Source organism: Giraffa tippelskirchi, chromosome 2 (assembly GCF_054371585.1).
Source record: "Giraffa tippelskirchi isolate mGirTip1 chromosome 2, T2T-mGirTip1v1.2.pri, whole genome shotgun sequence".
NCBI classification, from domain to species: Eukaryota; Metazoa; Chordata; class Mammalia; order Artiodactyla; family Giraffidae; genus Giraffa; species Giraffa tippelskirchi.
The window spans coordinates 168,337,134-168,353,354 of NC_137276.1; the positions used below are offsets into that span (position 1 = coordinate 168,337,134).

The 16,221-nt window shown below is 45.9% G+C and overlaps 1 protein-coding gene across 8 annotated transcripts in view; it reads left to right on the forward strand.

Moving 5' to 3' along the window:
- The window catches only part of ILDR1 (immunoglobulin like domain containing receptor 1), a 272,897-nt gene that overhangs the window by 233,728 nt on the left and 22,948 nt on the right, over positions 1 to 16,221 (forward strand). For all 8 annotated transcript variants that reach the window (XR_014077321.1, XM_081571835.1, XM_081571836.1 and 5 more), the window contains 5 exons: positions 4,201 to 4,371; positions 5,685 to 5,834; positions 9,372 to 9,491; positions 9,773 to 9,919; positions 15,957 to 16,088. Coding sequence is in view for 7 of the 8 variants with exons in the window: in XM_081571832.1 (XP_081427958.1) it covers positions 4,201 to 4,371; positions 5,685 to 5,834; positions 9,372 to 9,491; positions 9,773 to 9,919; positions 15,957 to 16,088 (720 nt within the window). In the remaining variant the exon portion in view is untranslated. The remainder of the gene's footprint in view (positions 1 to 4,200; positions 4,372 to 5,684; positions 5,835 to 9,371; positions 9,492 to 9,772; positions 9,920 to 15,956; positions 16,089 to 16,221) is intronic.

The window sequence follows — 16,221 nt, forward strand, 5'->3', positions numbered from 1 at the left end:
GGCTTGCTTGCTTGGGAAAGATTGAGTTTTGGTGTGAGCAAGGCTCCAGTTCAAAGAGGGCTTGGCTTATTATAGTCTCTGAACTTTTGCCCACAGCTATGGCCAGGACTGACCCCACCCTAGGGGACTTTGTGAGGACTGGAGACAGTGTATGTTTATCACCTGGCACACAGTAGATGCTGAGACCCAGAGCAGCAGCTGAGAGAGAGAGGAGAGAAAGAGAGAGAGCTGGGAGAAAGGTTTGCTGGTTACTCAGTACCTTTGTCCTGAGAGACGCCCTCGCTCTCCATCTGGGGCTGGGCAAGGGGTGAAGGTCTGGGAACTGTTCAGGGTGCTGTGGGGCTAACAGACCCCCGGAGGGAGTGTGAGTGAGTGCAATATGGTCAAATACATGGCAACCTGGCATAATTCAAGGCTTGAAATTCACTAAAGGGATGAAATTAAAGAAAGGATAAAAGAGCAGCAAAGCCAGTTCTGACGTTGGTAAAGGTGAGTCATGTCACCCCATGTGTGGTTTGTCCATAATAAGGGCATTCATGGAAGAGAAGCTGAGTGAGCATTTGGTAGTGAAGGTGATCACCCTTTTCCCCATTCTTCTGCCTCAGGGTGTCAGATTCAGCCATCTTCAAAGTTACCCCAGAGTAATTTCTGGCTCCAACCAAATATTTGTCTCTGACTCCCGGCACACCTGTATTATCCACCCCACCACCACCCCCCTGCATATATTCCACCTCTATACAAATAATGTTGACTGGAGTCCTTTGAATAAACTGTTGTTTATATCGGATTACCATTCGACAAAATCAAGAACACGTAGTTTGCTAATGATGGTATTAGAGTACCTGCTGCCTGTGGTATATTAATTATTGCCTGTGTAGCTTGGCCCCGTGCTCTGATTATTTGCAAGCTATTGAATACCAAACATCTTCCTCTATTTAAAGAATAGCCCAGTTCTGCTCAGGGCAGAGTCTTGGTTCCAGCCGCCTTAGAAAATGAATGACCACAGACAAGCCACTTGCCTTGTCCAATCTCAGGTTTGGTATGTATGCAATGGCACAGCTTGTTTCTCCCTAGGGCTCATAAAGATAGTGAGTAGAAGGAAATATATGAAAGTGCTTTGTGAGCCTAGGATTTTGTTTAGATTGCCAATCAGTGTTTTTCCTCTCTATTTCAATCAGTGCATGTTACTGATCAAAATAAGCTGATGTTGACAATGCCATCCTATTAGTTGTCAGATCTTACTGCAGCTACTTCTGCTGTTCAGTTAAAGCTATGTTGGGTAAAAGTTCCAAGGTTTAATCCAGGCCAGTTCTGGGAAAAAAGAGGTGGTGAAGGTGGAGAAGCAAAAGTAAAATAATCAGATTATGAAATAATCCATGTTAAGCTTCAGATACTAGTCATTAGCTCTTGATTCTTATTGAACTGACTTCTAGGAATCCTACAGCTAGTAGAGACAGCAACTCTCCCCCCCACCCTCCCAAGCTCCTCAAGGCTTATTTTCAAAATGATGTTCTTTTGCCATTCACAGCTAAATAAGGAAGTCATCCATCTTCCTAAAAACACCACTTTCACCTTATTATTCTTCTTCAGAAAAACCTTCAGTGATTATCCATTAACTAGAAACAGATTCTGGAGTGCAATTTACACCCCATTTGCCTACTCCCACTCCCCACCATCATCTCACCTTATTTATCATCTGTCTCCTGTAAAGCCAGAGGCCCCAGCTGGACTGGTTCCTTCAGATTCCCCAAGGAACAGCCTCTTTATGATAAGGGCCTTTGCTCACTCCTTCTTCCATCCTGACACAATGAGTCTCTCTGCCCTCTTCCTGTTTTTCACATATCATCTTAATCCTGCCTTGGTTTTAGGATCTAGTTTAACTCTCTCTTCCTTCTGTGATGGTTCCCCACCCACAGGTCTCCCCCAACACTTCTGCAGACCCTCTCTAGCATGGCTGTCACTGGTACATCCTCATTACAGCTCAGCCCTGGAGAGGGCTCAGGTCATTTCTGGGGACCAGAGTCTGTCCCAAGCAGTGCAGTATCTTGCTGTCTCTCTGTAGACATGAGAAAAGTGGATGCTGATCCCATCATAAACCATGATGTTCTATATTAGGAGGGTTGTGTCTAGAAGGTGAGGCAGGACCCAGCACCATGCTCATGACTCTGGCCATTGAGCCAGGCCCACCCAGCGACTCTGAAAGGTGGGGGGTGACTGTTTTGTTTGTGAGAGTAACTCAGTCAAAATGAATACAGCTCCACTTGAGAACTCTATTGGAGAGACTTCTAACTTGAACCCCTTTCTCCATGGCCCTCAGAATAAGGGGAAAAGGAAAAGGACTCATACACTGTCACAAACACGGCAGCATATATGCCAGCACCTTGCCAGTTACCGTGGCAGGTGCCAGAAGTGTGGATTATTTTGCTGCATTCTTGCAAGGACCTGATGAGGTTAGTACTGATACAATCTCTGTTCATAGCTGAGGAAACACAAGCTCAGAGAGAGTAAATAACTTCTCCAGTGTCCAAGTGAGTAGTACAGTTTGATTTGAACCCAGCTGTATCTGAGTCCAAAGCCTGGGTTTAGTTTAGCTAGTCTATGCCAGTGGTCCTCAAAGTACGGTGCCCAGAGAAGTAGTATCAGAATCTCCTGGAAATTTATTAAATGTAAGTTCTTGGGTCCCGCCCAAGTCCCATTGAATTAGAAACTCCCGCTGACAGTGATCTGGGCTGTCACAAGTCCTCCTGGTGATGTATGTTCAAGTTTGAGTACTATTTCTCCATATTAAACCTGCTATAAGAAGGCCCCTATAACTGGGCCTAGAATCCATATTGACATAGGAACATCTGAAGATGCTGGTAATGTGTGGACCTCTGACCATGTCAAAGTCCCACCTGACATTTCTGTGCCACTTGGTTCCTCATCAACACAGACTTGGAGCTTTAAGTATATCTGTAGATTTGGAAGGTAAGGGGAGAAAGTTTTTAAAAGTAAAAGAAAAATTGTTAGTTCCTTCAAATCTTTTGTGAAAAAAATTGTCAGTCTGATCATTTTTAAAAAAATTTATTTTGTGCTTATGTTGGACCAGTTTTACTGCCAGTTTTCACTGTCATTCATTCCATCATGTATTCAACATACATTTGTTGGGTGCTAAGGACTTCCTGGTGGCTCAGAAGGTAAAGATTCTGCCTATAATGAGGGAGATCTGGGTTCGATCCCTGGGTTGGGAAGATCCCCTGGAGAAGGGCACACACTCCAGTATTCTGGCCTGGAGAATTCCATGGACAGAGGAGCCTGGCAGGCTACAATCCATGGGGTTGCAAAGAGTTGGACATGACTGAGTGACTTCACTTTTTAAGGAGGTGACAGGTGCCAGTATGAGGCTCTTGTGTTCGAACAGTGAGCCCAGCAAGCCCAGTAAGCCTTCTCTAAGCCTGCAGTAGCCAGGCTATCCCCAAGAAGTGTGAAAAGTGCTGCCAGAGGTAGGACAGGGCACTTTGGGAAAACAGAGGAAGCCCCTTCTTCCAGACTTGCAGTCAGAGTAGGTAAGGATGCAGCTGAAAACCTAAGAAATAAATCTTGCGTAGCCTGGTGAAGGGAGTGGAGTGGCAACTGGTGATGTGGAAGAGTGCTCCAGCCAAGAGATGTACACCTGGGATGACCTGGGGAAGACAGCGATCCTAGCACAAGAAGGACGGAGGCGAGTCTAGAGTGCCCAAAGCCCTCTGTCAGGGTGGGGCATGAGGGAGATGAGGCCCCAGAGAAAGGCTGAAAGCAGACCTGACTGGTCTCCTAGGCCAGGGTGCAGAGGTTGAACTTTATCCTTGAGGAAATGGGAAAACATTTTAAGAAGAGAAGTGACATGAAAAAATATTTACACTAGCAAAGTCTTTCTTTTATGGCCTTCTTTTAATATTGTTTCTTTATCATTGTTGGATGTGTCATCACTCCATATGGACTGTGACCAATTTAGGAGTCATGGTTCTTCCTCTTTTTTCCCTCCATCTCCTCCAGGGTGTCTGTGCAATATCCACCCCAACCCCACCCAGGTTGAGTAAGACAATTGCCTGTGAGCTGCTCCCAACCAGCCAGGCAGTGTGTTTGCTTATGGGCATTGCTTTTCTTGCCCCATGAATAGAAATAAGTCACCCCTTAGAGTCCTGGTCTGCCTTCAGCATTGTCTTCTGCTCTTGGCTGCAGGCTGCATGTCCTTGCTGGTGACAGTCCAGCACACGGAGCGCTATGTCACCCTGTTTGCCTCGGTCATCCTCAAATGTGACTATACCACCTCTGCCCAGCTCCAGGATGTGGTGGTGACGTGGCGCTTCAAGTCCTTCTGCAAGGACCCCATCTTTGACTACTACTCTGCATGTGAGTGCCCTCCTCCCCACTCTCGCCCCCCACTCCCCCAAGGCCCCTCTGTGAAATACTGCCATTAGGGTGTAGGAATTGTTTAGGATCACAAATCCTTATAGTGAGAAGAAGCCAGAAAGACTGCTTATTGCAGTTCCCTCATTTTATAGATAGACAAGCTGAGGCCAAGTAGATGACATAACTTATTCAGGGTCACATACCATTAATTTATTTTAAAGTTTCTGTTCCACCTTGTTCTAAAAGGAATGAAGGCAGCTTAGATATTAAGTAAAAAGGCGAGCAAGTTCTGCACCGTAGTTAATGCCCGGTTGCACTCATATCCCGCCCCCCCCAACTAGCTACAGGATGAATGAGGAATGGTCATTTGTGAGCCTCCCGCCCACTGCCACACCCTCTTCTAGGGCCAGCCTTCCTGTAGACAGTCATTCCTTTCTCAGTGACTGGGAGCGCACTGGCCACAGGTAGCCTGCTCATTGTTGGGCATCTCTGAATGCTGCGCTGCTCTCCCCTACACTTAGCCAAGTCCTCCCTCTCGGTAACAACTGCCCCACTCATGTCAGTCTTGCTGTCTTGAACCTAAGTCCTTCTTTCACTGCCCACCTCTGCCTCTCTCAAGAAACAGAAGAGCCCAGACCCCTACCATTGGCCTGGGACAATTGACCTTTAGAAATTTGGAGAATAGAAGTAGACCCTGTTCACCCTGAGATTCCCAAGATGAGGCAAAGGAGGGGGAGGCATCAGCTTCACCATTTTCAGCCCCGACTAGTATCTTACAATATGAGCTCCAAAGCCTAACTTACTGAGCCACCCACAGAGCCTCACCTTGTTCCCAGAACACCCCCTTTCTTAATTGAGGCATTGTTTCTTGGGGGCTACTCTTAAAATGCCTGCATTAAGTGGGAATGTAGGAAGGACCAGGTAGAAGGCATTTATCATCAGCAGATTTAACAGTTCTCAAAACTTTTATTGAGAGGGCAGGTTAGAGGAACCATTTGGGAGCAGATTCTGGAGTCACTTTGAAAGTGAGGCAGGGGACATTTGGATGGGAGATGGTGATGCAGTTCAGGATTTGGAAATTTTGGCCCAATAGAGGGGTCTGGAGTCTTGCTGCTCAAAGCGTGAGTAATGGTTTCACCTGGGAGCTCATTAGAAATGTAGACTCTCAGATCCCTATCTTTGAGAAGATGCCTAGGAGATGCAGAGACTCAGGAAACACTGAGAACCTTCACTGCTCCAGGGACCACTGAGGGCACTTTTCTTGATGGGAATTCCTCACTGCTGTGTGACTTGCCCATGTCCTCTTTCTCCAGCATACCAGGCGGCTTTATCCCTGGGCCAGGACCCGTCCAATGACTGCAATGACAGCCAGCGGGAGGTTCGCATCGTGGCCCAGCGGCGGGGGCAGAATGAACCTGTGCTGGGGGTGGATTACCGGCAGCGCAAGATCACCATCCAGAATCGTGAGTTCGGAGGCAGCTGGGGACTGGGGGTGGAGAGCTGTGTAGACAGCAGGCCCAGCAGGCTGAGTCATTGTGGGGATTTCCCTTTTCTTCTTTGCATGATGGTCTACTTGGTCACTTTCATTTTTTGAGGAAAGTGCCAAATGCACAGAATGTGCTGCCCCATCTGAAGTCACTACCCTGGAAGTTGGGCTCAGACAAGAGGACGGCCTATAGCTTCGGCTAAAGGTCTGAGGTGGGTGTTGTCCTTCACCTTGCTGAGATTCACAGCTAACGTGTGACTCAGGCTCCCTTGATTTCTTCCACAAAGTGCTCTCAAGGCCTGCTCGAACCCCAGACGCCTGAGTTCCCCTCTGGCTACCCCTGTTTCCCAAATCTATGGAGTGGGGGTTTCTAAGTAGATGGCCACTTATGGACCCTTGCCCTCCACTGGTAGAGGAAAGAGCACTGGGCTTAGAATCAAAAGACGGGGTGGGTGATCCCATGCTTCCACCCCCTTGCTTAGTGACCTATTCTTTTCTCTGTCCTCTGTTATCAAATCTGAAAGATGGGCATAATGGTCTCTGTCACCCCACACTGAAGTAAGCATCAAATATGACATCTGAGAGCTACGTCTGAAGCATATGCATTCTTTGTGGGAGTACAAGGAGTAGACTCAGGCGTCAGACTCAGTTGTAGGTCCCTGTTCTGCACTCACAGGGGTTGTGAAGTTGGGGAAGTCCATTTCATTTTTTAAGCCTCAATTTCTGTAAGGTGGGACTTGCCATAGTACTTGTCTCGTGGAGAGTTGTCAGGATTAAGTGAGATGATATGTATAAAGCACTTAGCAAACCACAGAAGTGTGCAGTGAACTTTAGTTATGACCACTCAGCACACCTGTGAATGAAGGGTCAGCACCCCACATTCCTGGGGGGAATGGATTCCACATCCAATGGATTATTGGCACAGAATTCAGAGCCTATTTCAATGAGCTTTATGTATAGTGTTAAATAAACATTGACTGGTTAAAAGTGGGGGGGGGGAGGAAGTGGGAGAATACACCTAGCAGGCTACTCAGGGTACCCATAGCAACAATGTGAAAAAATCAGTGAATATTCTAAGACTGTTTAGAGGTAGATCAACCTAGTTTAAAGATTGCTTGCAACTTTGTATATAATACTTTGGCTACAATATGTAAGTCTGATCTGTTCATATTGAACCTCTGACCTTCCCAAGTCAGCCCTTGAGCGTTCAGCCTTAGGGAACATCTGTCCTTTTCCAGTTTTTAGGTACATCCTCAGAGGTTCAGGGTGACTACTTTTTCCAGAGCCCAGAAACTTACCTCTGATCTGACCCCAAAGTTTAAAATCTCCTTTACAGTTTTTGAAGGACAAAAGTCCCCATAGGTGATAGTCTCTGATTTTCTTTTGCTTTTTCTTTCTAAATGAATAACATTGTTCACTACCCCTACTCCCAACCACCTTTGGGTCAAATTCTACCTCCTTATTCCCATGGGAAAGTGGTATTTCTCCTTGGTTTTAATTTCTGTCTCCAGGATTGTTGTGACTTCTTGGAGCCCTTGTTTTCTGAAATTTTTATGCCTGTGTTTGCATCATTTGAGAAGACCCTGTTAAATCAGTTCTTGGATCGTTTGAAATATTAACATATCTGAATGTCCTCATTATTCTGACATCCCTGAAATAATCTTTGTCTCTAGTAAAATTGGGGGAGATTTATAACACACATTAATCTTGGAGGGGGAAGTTCCTCCAAAGCACTTTCACCATTTTTCCAAGTCTGGGGTAAGCTTGTTTCTGGGAAAGGCAGCAGGTTGGAAAATCATGAGTAGGAAAAAAATCATAGGGATTGACGTAGAAAGAGAAGCAAAGAGAAGTCAAAGTTAGCTCCAGTGGTGCATGACCTTGCATGTTTGTTTCATTTCCTCAATAAATATTTCCGGACAAACAGATAAAAATGAATTGCAACAATGACTGCCAAGTAAGCAGGAGCAAATCTATAACTAAGGTCTTTAAGAATTTGACACTGTCCTCTGGTACTTTGTGTGGCTGAAGTAGCTTGGACATGGGGGCTACCCTGATGTCTCTGACTGAATGTTAAGCCCTTTCAGGACAGACACAGCACAGGTCTTGTTTGATGTTCCACAGAGTCAGACATAGTGCTGGACCCACAGAAGGTCTTGAGAGAACATTTGCATTTATTAAATGTGAACATAACCTTCATCTAACTTAATGGGGTAGATACTTGGTGCTCACAAAAACTCATTCTTTTCTTGAGTAACACTTACTCTGAAAATATTGGCATTTCATCCTTACTTATTCCTCAAGTTCATCCCAACTGTCCCATCAAGATTCAGAAGTGTATGTTCACAGCTGGTGAGGAACCAAAGCTGTGGATTTTCCTACCCAGTTTGGAGAAGACATTAGAGCTTGGTGGTTGAGGGCACCAGCTTTGAGGCAAGACTTAAGTTTGAACCTACCTCTGTTACCTCTCTCTGTTCCAGTTTCCTCTCGTTTGAGTTTCCTCATCTGATATGCAGCTAATAATCTTACCCATTGTATCAGGATTAAGTTTGATTGCGAGTAAGCAAAAGCCCAAAATATTAGTGACTTAAACAATAAAAAAGTAATTTCTTCCTTGGTGGCTCAGTGGTAAAGAACCTGCTTGCCAATGCAGGAGACGCCAGAGACTTGGGTTTGGTTCCTGGGTTAGGAAGATCCCCTGGAAGAGGAAATAGCAACCCAGTCCAATATTCTTGCCTGGAAAATTCCATGGACAGAGGAGCCTGACAGGCTACAGTCTATGGGGTCACGGAGAGTCAGACATGACTGAGCAACTGAGCAAGCACACATACATATATACAATCGGGGTTAGACAGACCAGAACTAGTATGGTGGCTCTGTTCCATTAATTCCTCAGGAACCCAACCTCCTTCCAGCTCACTAAGAATGTCATCTCTTTCCTCACAGTCCAAGATGGCAGCCATCACATTTGCTTTCCAGATAACAGAGTGGAGGAAGAAATGAAGAAAAGAGCAAAGGCGTTCCCAAACTGTTTTCAAGAAGGTTCCTGAGAGCCATCATGTGACACTTCTGTTTATATTCTGTCCACCAGAACCGAGTCACATGTCCATGTCCATCTGTAAGAGAGGATGACAATTAGTGACTTTATTCTGGATAGCTATGTATTGATACATGACCAAAAATTCTATGACCATGAGAGAAAGGGAGAATAGACATTGGGAGGTAGCTGGTAACCTCTATCTCACCCATTTAGAGAGTTGTGGAAGGAAGGATGTGGGGTAATATATCCTAATTCCTTTCAGGGTACCTGGTGGAGCTCACTAAGTGGTCAGTTTTACCACCTTTATACTGTTCGGAGAAAGAAGAGAATCTCAAAGGAAGGAATAGAGGCCTTTCTCTAACTATGAGAGGCCTTTTTAGGATGTCAAAGTATAATGCTGGGGACCTGAAGCTACCAGAAGTCAGAAACCCATGCCCTCTCCTTTAATTGCTGGCACCTTCCCCTCCCTCACTGCAGGAGCAGATCTGGTGATTAATGAAGTGATGTGGTGGGACCATGGAGTGTATTACTGCACCATTGAGGCCCCAGGGGACACGTCAGGAGACCCAGATAAGGAAGTGAAGCTCATCGTCTTGCGTAAGTGCTCCTGGAGATTTCTATTTGGCCACCCCCACTAGGACACTTTTACATACAGGGAAAAAAAAAAAAAAAAAACAGAAACAAGCAAACCTAGTTATTGTGGTCGGTAGCCAGCCTCTGAAGTTACCTTACCAAAGCTAAATTTTTAAATTTGCGTGTATATTGCTCAACCTTAACCTATAGGTCAAGAGCTGTGTAGATCAGACCTTTAGCATGTTACAAGCTAAAGCATGCCCCTGCAGATTTAGTTCAACCCTTGCTTGGCTTCCCCCCTGCAGACTGGCTGACCGTGATCTTCATCATCCTGGGAGCCCTCCTCCTGCTTCTGCTGATTGGAGTGTGCTGGTGCCAGTGCTGTCCCCAGTACTGCTGCTGCTACCTCCGCTGCCCCTGCTGTCCCAACCGCTGCTGCTGCCCCCAGGAAGGTGAGAGGGGACGGATGAGCAGTGGGATGGGGCCGTACGGAAGCCTAGCGCCCCAGACATATCAGTTTCACATGACCACATCAAAACCTTGCATTCTCCCAGGTTCTTCTCCATGCCCTTCTCATCACAGGCTCAGAGGTCTTTGGCCTCAGTTGAGACAATGATGCTTAGGGAAGCAATAGAGCCAGGGGGGAAGACTTATGCCTGTTCACCTTCTAGACTGCCTAAGGCCCCCTTCAGATGGGTCTGCCCACTGATGTCCTTTCCTCAGCAGCCCTGATAGGCCTGTGCTCCAGTAGTTGCCCCCAACTCTGACATTGCTTGGACATGATGTGGCTGGAGGGAGTGGTTTACATGGAACAGTGAGAGAGAAGGCCACTTCCTAGAGATGACTTGAACAGATCAGAAGAGAGAGAGGTGTTGGAGCGGGGGTCCTCAAACTTAAGAATCTCCTGGAGGGCTTGTTAAAACTTGGTTGCTGGCTCTATCTTTGGAGTTTCTGATTTAATCGGTCTTGGGTGGGCCTGAGGATTTTTATTTCTCGGAAGTTCACAGGTCAAAAGTTCACACTGCTAGTCTAGGGGCCACATTTGAGAGTCTGTATTTTAGACAAAAGACAGAGAAGGCAGAAGATCTTGCTCTAATAGTGATCTTTCTTTGGGCTTGAATTTGGCCTTTTATTAATAAAACAGAATTGTGACATGCCTTAAAACATTTGGTGAAGATGAAAGAACAAAGATTATTCTACAAAGATCTTTTCTTACTGAATGGATGGAGCAGAATCAGCAGCTTTAAAGGAAGGATTTTTTGGTGTCTTTAAAGTAGCATTTCCTTTTCCTGGTGGTATAAATAAAGTATTACCTTGTAGAAAATTTGAGAAATTCAGGAAAATGAAAAAACTGATCTGAGCACCCAGATATAACCACTGTTATCATTTTGGTCCATTTGAAGGATATTAAAAGAAACCCAGAAATTGGCTCTTAAGATAGAAACAAAACCTAATCTATAATGTCAAGAAGGTCAATGGTCTGAGTCTGGTTTTAGGCCTGTGTTCTGAGGTTGCACAACTGTCTTACAGGAAAAGAGAACTAACTTTTATTGGATGTCTGGTGTGTGGGGCCTTTGCATATATTTCCCTTTTGAATCCTCACAACCCTAGAAGGCAGGTATCATGGTTATTTAACAATGAGGAGCTGAAGGTCAGAGGAGTCACACAAGGTAAGTAGCAGAAACAATGCAGTGTTGCATTCGAACTCATCTGACTTAGAGTACCTGAACTTCCCACAACAGAGGCTGCCACAACCTGTCTCTGTAGATCACTATGGGATTGGCTGAGATGCCAATAAGCTCCTTCAAGAGACGAGAAGTAGCAGAGAACTTGATATTGGACCATGGAGCTCCTTGCCTTTCTATTCCTCCTCTGGGCAGGAGGCCATGTAGGAGTCACTGCCCCTGGTGCTGTAATATGCAGACTGAGATGAGAGAAACTCTCCCAGGATACTTTCTCGGAATCCCTAAGTCTGTGGGGCACTCAAAACAGGCAGGGGCTAGGGACACAGTAAGTATCAGCAATAAATGTGTCCACTGTCCGTATGCTGATTAAGAGGTTCTGGGAGAAAGTGTTTTCTCCCAAGTGGTTAGATTTCATTTAGAAGAACTGGTGAGATAAGGAAATGTGGGCCACAAAGAAAGATCCTTGAACTTGAGCAGATGAGGTCACTTTCAAAGTGAGTCACCTGGGGAGTCTGTCCTGAGAAATTTGGTGACAAGAGATTACATGGAGGGGGCAGGACTTGTCAAGTTAAGCTCTTGGATGGGGAAAAGGGTGGATGTGATCATCAGTTGTTTTTTTTTTTTATAAAGTAACCCTAAGCATACTTGCAGATGGAGAACCAAGGCCAGTAGAAAGAAAGAGAAAGGAAGCATTGTGAAGTGAGGCAGTGACTGAGGAGGGATGGAGCCAGTGGGAGTGACATCAGGCTTACAGTGGAAGGACTACCTTTAGAGAGGGAAGGAAAAGGAAGCCTGCCCTCTGGAGAGAGAGAGGAAGTTGTTAACACAAGGAATATGATTAAAGTGTAAGGGAAGAAGCTGGGGGAGTGAGCCGACACCAGCCTGTCTCGATTTCAGCAAATCAAAATTCTAGATGCAAAAGGCAGCTTGGAGAATGATGTCAGTGATTCTTGAGCTTCTGTGACCACAGCCCACCCCCACAACCTGCTCCCACTTTCCTGTGAGAGTTAATAGAGGACCAGGGAGGAGAAAAACAAAATGACACCAAAGTTTAGTAACCCCACTTCAGCTGAGGGAAGTGGGGCCTAGACAGAGATTTCCACAATTACATACAGCTTGTTAGTGGTAAGCCTTGGACTAGACCTAGATCTCTTGATTCCATGTCCAGGACTGGTTCCTCTTCCTTAACAAAGACATGTCATCAGCTGAAAGTTCACACGGAGGGGAAGACATGAGAAGTGGGGAATGTTTAAACTGCCACTCTGGAGGAGGGAAGCAGGGTTGCTGGATCAGTCAAGGAGATCTACGCATATTGGAAGGGCTATTTGAGGTTGGTTGCCTGACAGTGGAGCCATCGTGGGCCCAGGAAGCATGGACTGGTGGTTCCCGAAGGCTGAAATGGCAAGGGTTCAAGGGGTGTGAGATTCTAGGACGCTTCTGAGGATGTCCCTGAAAGGACTGTCAGTCAAATCAGTATACTATGTATACTACCAGTATATATAAAAAAGAAAAAGAACTGTATGACCTATGGGTCAGGGATGGCGAAGAACACTCTGTATGAGTGGAGAGGGGGTGGTAAGGAATGGAAAGAAGTTGGAGGTCCTCAGGGTGATTCAGGCACCATGGGTGATTCACACAGAAGATGCCGGCTGCGGGTCTCTGGTGGAAGGGAGGTGTCGAGCATTATTTCTGTCACAAAGGGTCATCTTAAAGCATGTGCCCTGGGTTTTCCTCAGAAATGAAAATGAATGTGCTTTTGATAGTTTAGTCTCCAAATGTGTACTTTTTGTCTTCTATGGGATCTAAGGTGAAAGTAGTGACTTATATTAACCATTTATTGTAACAACATGAGCCACGACCCACTGAATATTTGCCGGTATTAGGCATTTCATATGTATCACCTCATTTAACTGCAATAACTTTATGAAATAGGTATTATTATCCCTGGGGCTTCCCTGGTGGCTCAGATAGTAAAGAATTTGCCTGCAATGCAGGAGACCTGGGTTCGATCACTGGGTCAGGAAGATCCCCTGGAGGAGGAAATGGCAATCCACTCCAGTATTTTTGCCTGGAGAATTCCATGAACAGAGTTGCCTATTGGGCTACAGTCCATGGGGTCACAAATCAGTCAGACATGACTGAGTGGCTAACACTTTCACTTCATTACTTATTATCCCCAGCTCAGAGATGAGGAGGTTGAGCTAACATACTGTGGAGACTCAATCAAAATTACACAGCTAATACATGCCGGAATTCCAGTTGAAGTCCCTGTGACTCTTAAAGCCTGCGTTTAAGGAAACCTATCCCTGAGGACCATAATTCTCAGAATGTTGTTGAGAGTTGTTGAGAATCCACAATAGTCAACTCCAACTCCTGCCTTGAAGTCAGGGAGCTTTTTGAAACATGGGTTTTCTCACCTTGTATTTGACTGAAGGCCAGTCTGGGAGTGAGATCCAGGAGTCTGTATATTTAACTATCTCATTAAAGGTGACCAAGACAGATTTTACACCACTAAGGTTCAGAGATAACTTATTAGGAGTCATTTAAGGCTTTGTTAATTTCTCCATGTTTCTTATTTTATTGCCTGATTCCCCATTAGGTGAGCAACAGAAAGCCTGATAGTCTAGACTTCCCCATCGAGCTATTTTTTAGGGACAGGAGAGCAAGGTAGAAGCTCAGAGACTATATTTTTTCACTCCAGTGCATTAGGGAAGGGAGGGACCCTAGAAAGAGGTGGTGGCAGTTAAGAAGGAAGCAGGTGGGTTAATCTTGGGAATGTGTGAAAATTTGACAGGAAGGCTGATGGAAGATCCAGAAAAGTCTCTAGGAAGTCATCTCTGCAAAAGGTCCCATTAATTAAGTCATTTGGAGAGCAATAAGAGAAGCCCAACTCACCTTTTCCCTCCTATTGAATTGGAGGAGCTGAAAAAGGAAGTGGCCCAAAGTGGGAACGGTACCATCCGGAGGAGATCAAGATTCAGTTAAGAGGGGTGGGGGGCAGGGAAGCTTGTTCTCAATGGGATCAGATGTCCTGAGGCCCTGGAAGCAGAGATTTGTCTGGAGTGAGTTTTGAAAGGTGTGGTGCTGAGTAGAGAAAAATAATGTGAGAAGGTACTGCTGGGAAAGGGTTTTTTGTTTTTTTCTTTTTTTGCTTTATCACATAAAGGAGTCTGGGGACTCTACAGGTTGGCAGAAAGAGTAGAAGATTGACACACAGACAGACACAGGGTCACACACTGCCTCTACTGGTCGATCACCAGCTGTGGGACATTTGGCTGGGAAGGTAACCTAACTTTTTCATCTGATGCTCACATTTAAGAGATTTTTCTGAGGATTAGTTAGCTCATATAAAGTAACTGGCCCATATTAAGGACGGCATTGTATGTGCTGAAAGTGGCATGTTATACAGAATTGGGGGAGGCACGTTTTACCAAGAGGGAGAGGAAAGTGCTGAGTAGGTGAACTTGTCTTCAGAGGGTCTGGTGAGCTGTCCTTAGGCATGAAGGTGTGGCAGGTGGGTGAGCTGCTCTGTGTTTGCATCTGACTTCCTCCAAGCTGGGCTGTGACTCACCATCAGGGCTGGAGCTCCACACAGGTCTGGGGGCTTGGCTACAACCACTTCTTGTGTTGGAAGTTGGTTTTATACTGGAGCCATTGGATAGCCTTCCCTATGACCCTTAGCTGCTGGCCTCAGCAAATCCCCCACCCTATGCTGGGTCCAGAATGCCTGTCTTTTGCCTCCTCCTACTGCAGTAAGAGGAAGCTCTGGCAGAGCTCTGTGGCTTTAGGGGCATTCAGAGGGCTTGGGGAAGCCAGGAAGAGGTGAGAGTACAATGCTGGGGACATAAAGCAGGCACTTCCTGCACTCAACCACACAAGTGGATAGACAGGGGACTGTTCTACGTGCATGTATACACAGGGACCTTGGGAGACATGTGCACTCAGTCACAAAATAGAAATACATGAGCAAAACAGCTAAATGCATTTGTTTTTAATTTGTATGTGCTGTGGGTTGTGTGTTTCAGATCATCTGCAGAGGGGACTGGGGAAACATTTCTATGGACTCTTGGGCTTCTTTTTTTATACCATTTTCTTTGCCCTGAAAGGAAATAGTATTTCCCTTCTCTCTTCTCTGCCTCTACCCCACCCATTAGAGATTCCCCCTACTTAGGGAAAACCCCAACATTTAATAAAGTGAGGAGAAGCGTGGAAAGGATCTACTTCAGGTTTTTGCATTCTCTGCCTTCTTCCCCCTGGTTTTCTCCCACCCAGGGCTGGCATTACCAGCTAGAAACATTCATCAGTCCCTTTCCCTTTACCAGTAATTCTGCCATTGGCTTCAGTATCTGTGTCCTTTTTTCCCACTCTGAGCAGGTGATCCTCCCAAGAAGCCCCTGACTCACAGCCTTCTGTAAACCCTTTGCATCTGTGCCTTCTATATTTGGCCTATAGCCTGAGATTTCACTGCCTGCTAAGATCTACCTGTCTACCTATACATTTTAGGTGACCTTGGAAATTGGCAGGACGATGAAATGATTTCAAGACGAGGAAGTCAAGTTTCAGGAGGATATTTCCTAGGGTGCAGGAACTGCAGTCTTGCCAGGGAATTTATTCCCAGCGTTTTTTGACAGAGGAACAGTGGATTCACTACTTCCCTTAACTCTTTCACCCATATGAGAGGACACAATAAACTTCAAGGAGAGAAAGTGGCCTCTTGGCAAGGCTGCTGGGTGGAGAGAAGTGAAATAGGACGTGTGGGCCTTGCCCTGGCTCAGGGTCTGCGTTTCTCCCTTTTCCCCTGCAGCCCTGGCCCGCCACCGCTACATGAAGCAGGCTCAGGCCCTAGGCTCTCAGATGATGGAAAAACCCCTGTACTGGGGGGCGGACAGGAGCTCCCAGTTTTCATCTTATCCAATGAACCCACTGCTGCAGCGAGGTAAACCCTGCCAGAGATTTGGGGTGGGAGAGGGTAGAGGGCAAGGGTAGGAGCATGGGCTGCATCGGGGCCTTCATGACCAAATAGTGGGCATCTTTGTGATGGAGGATGGGAAGGTGTAGATTCACGCTAA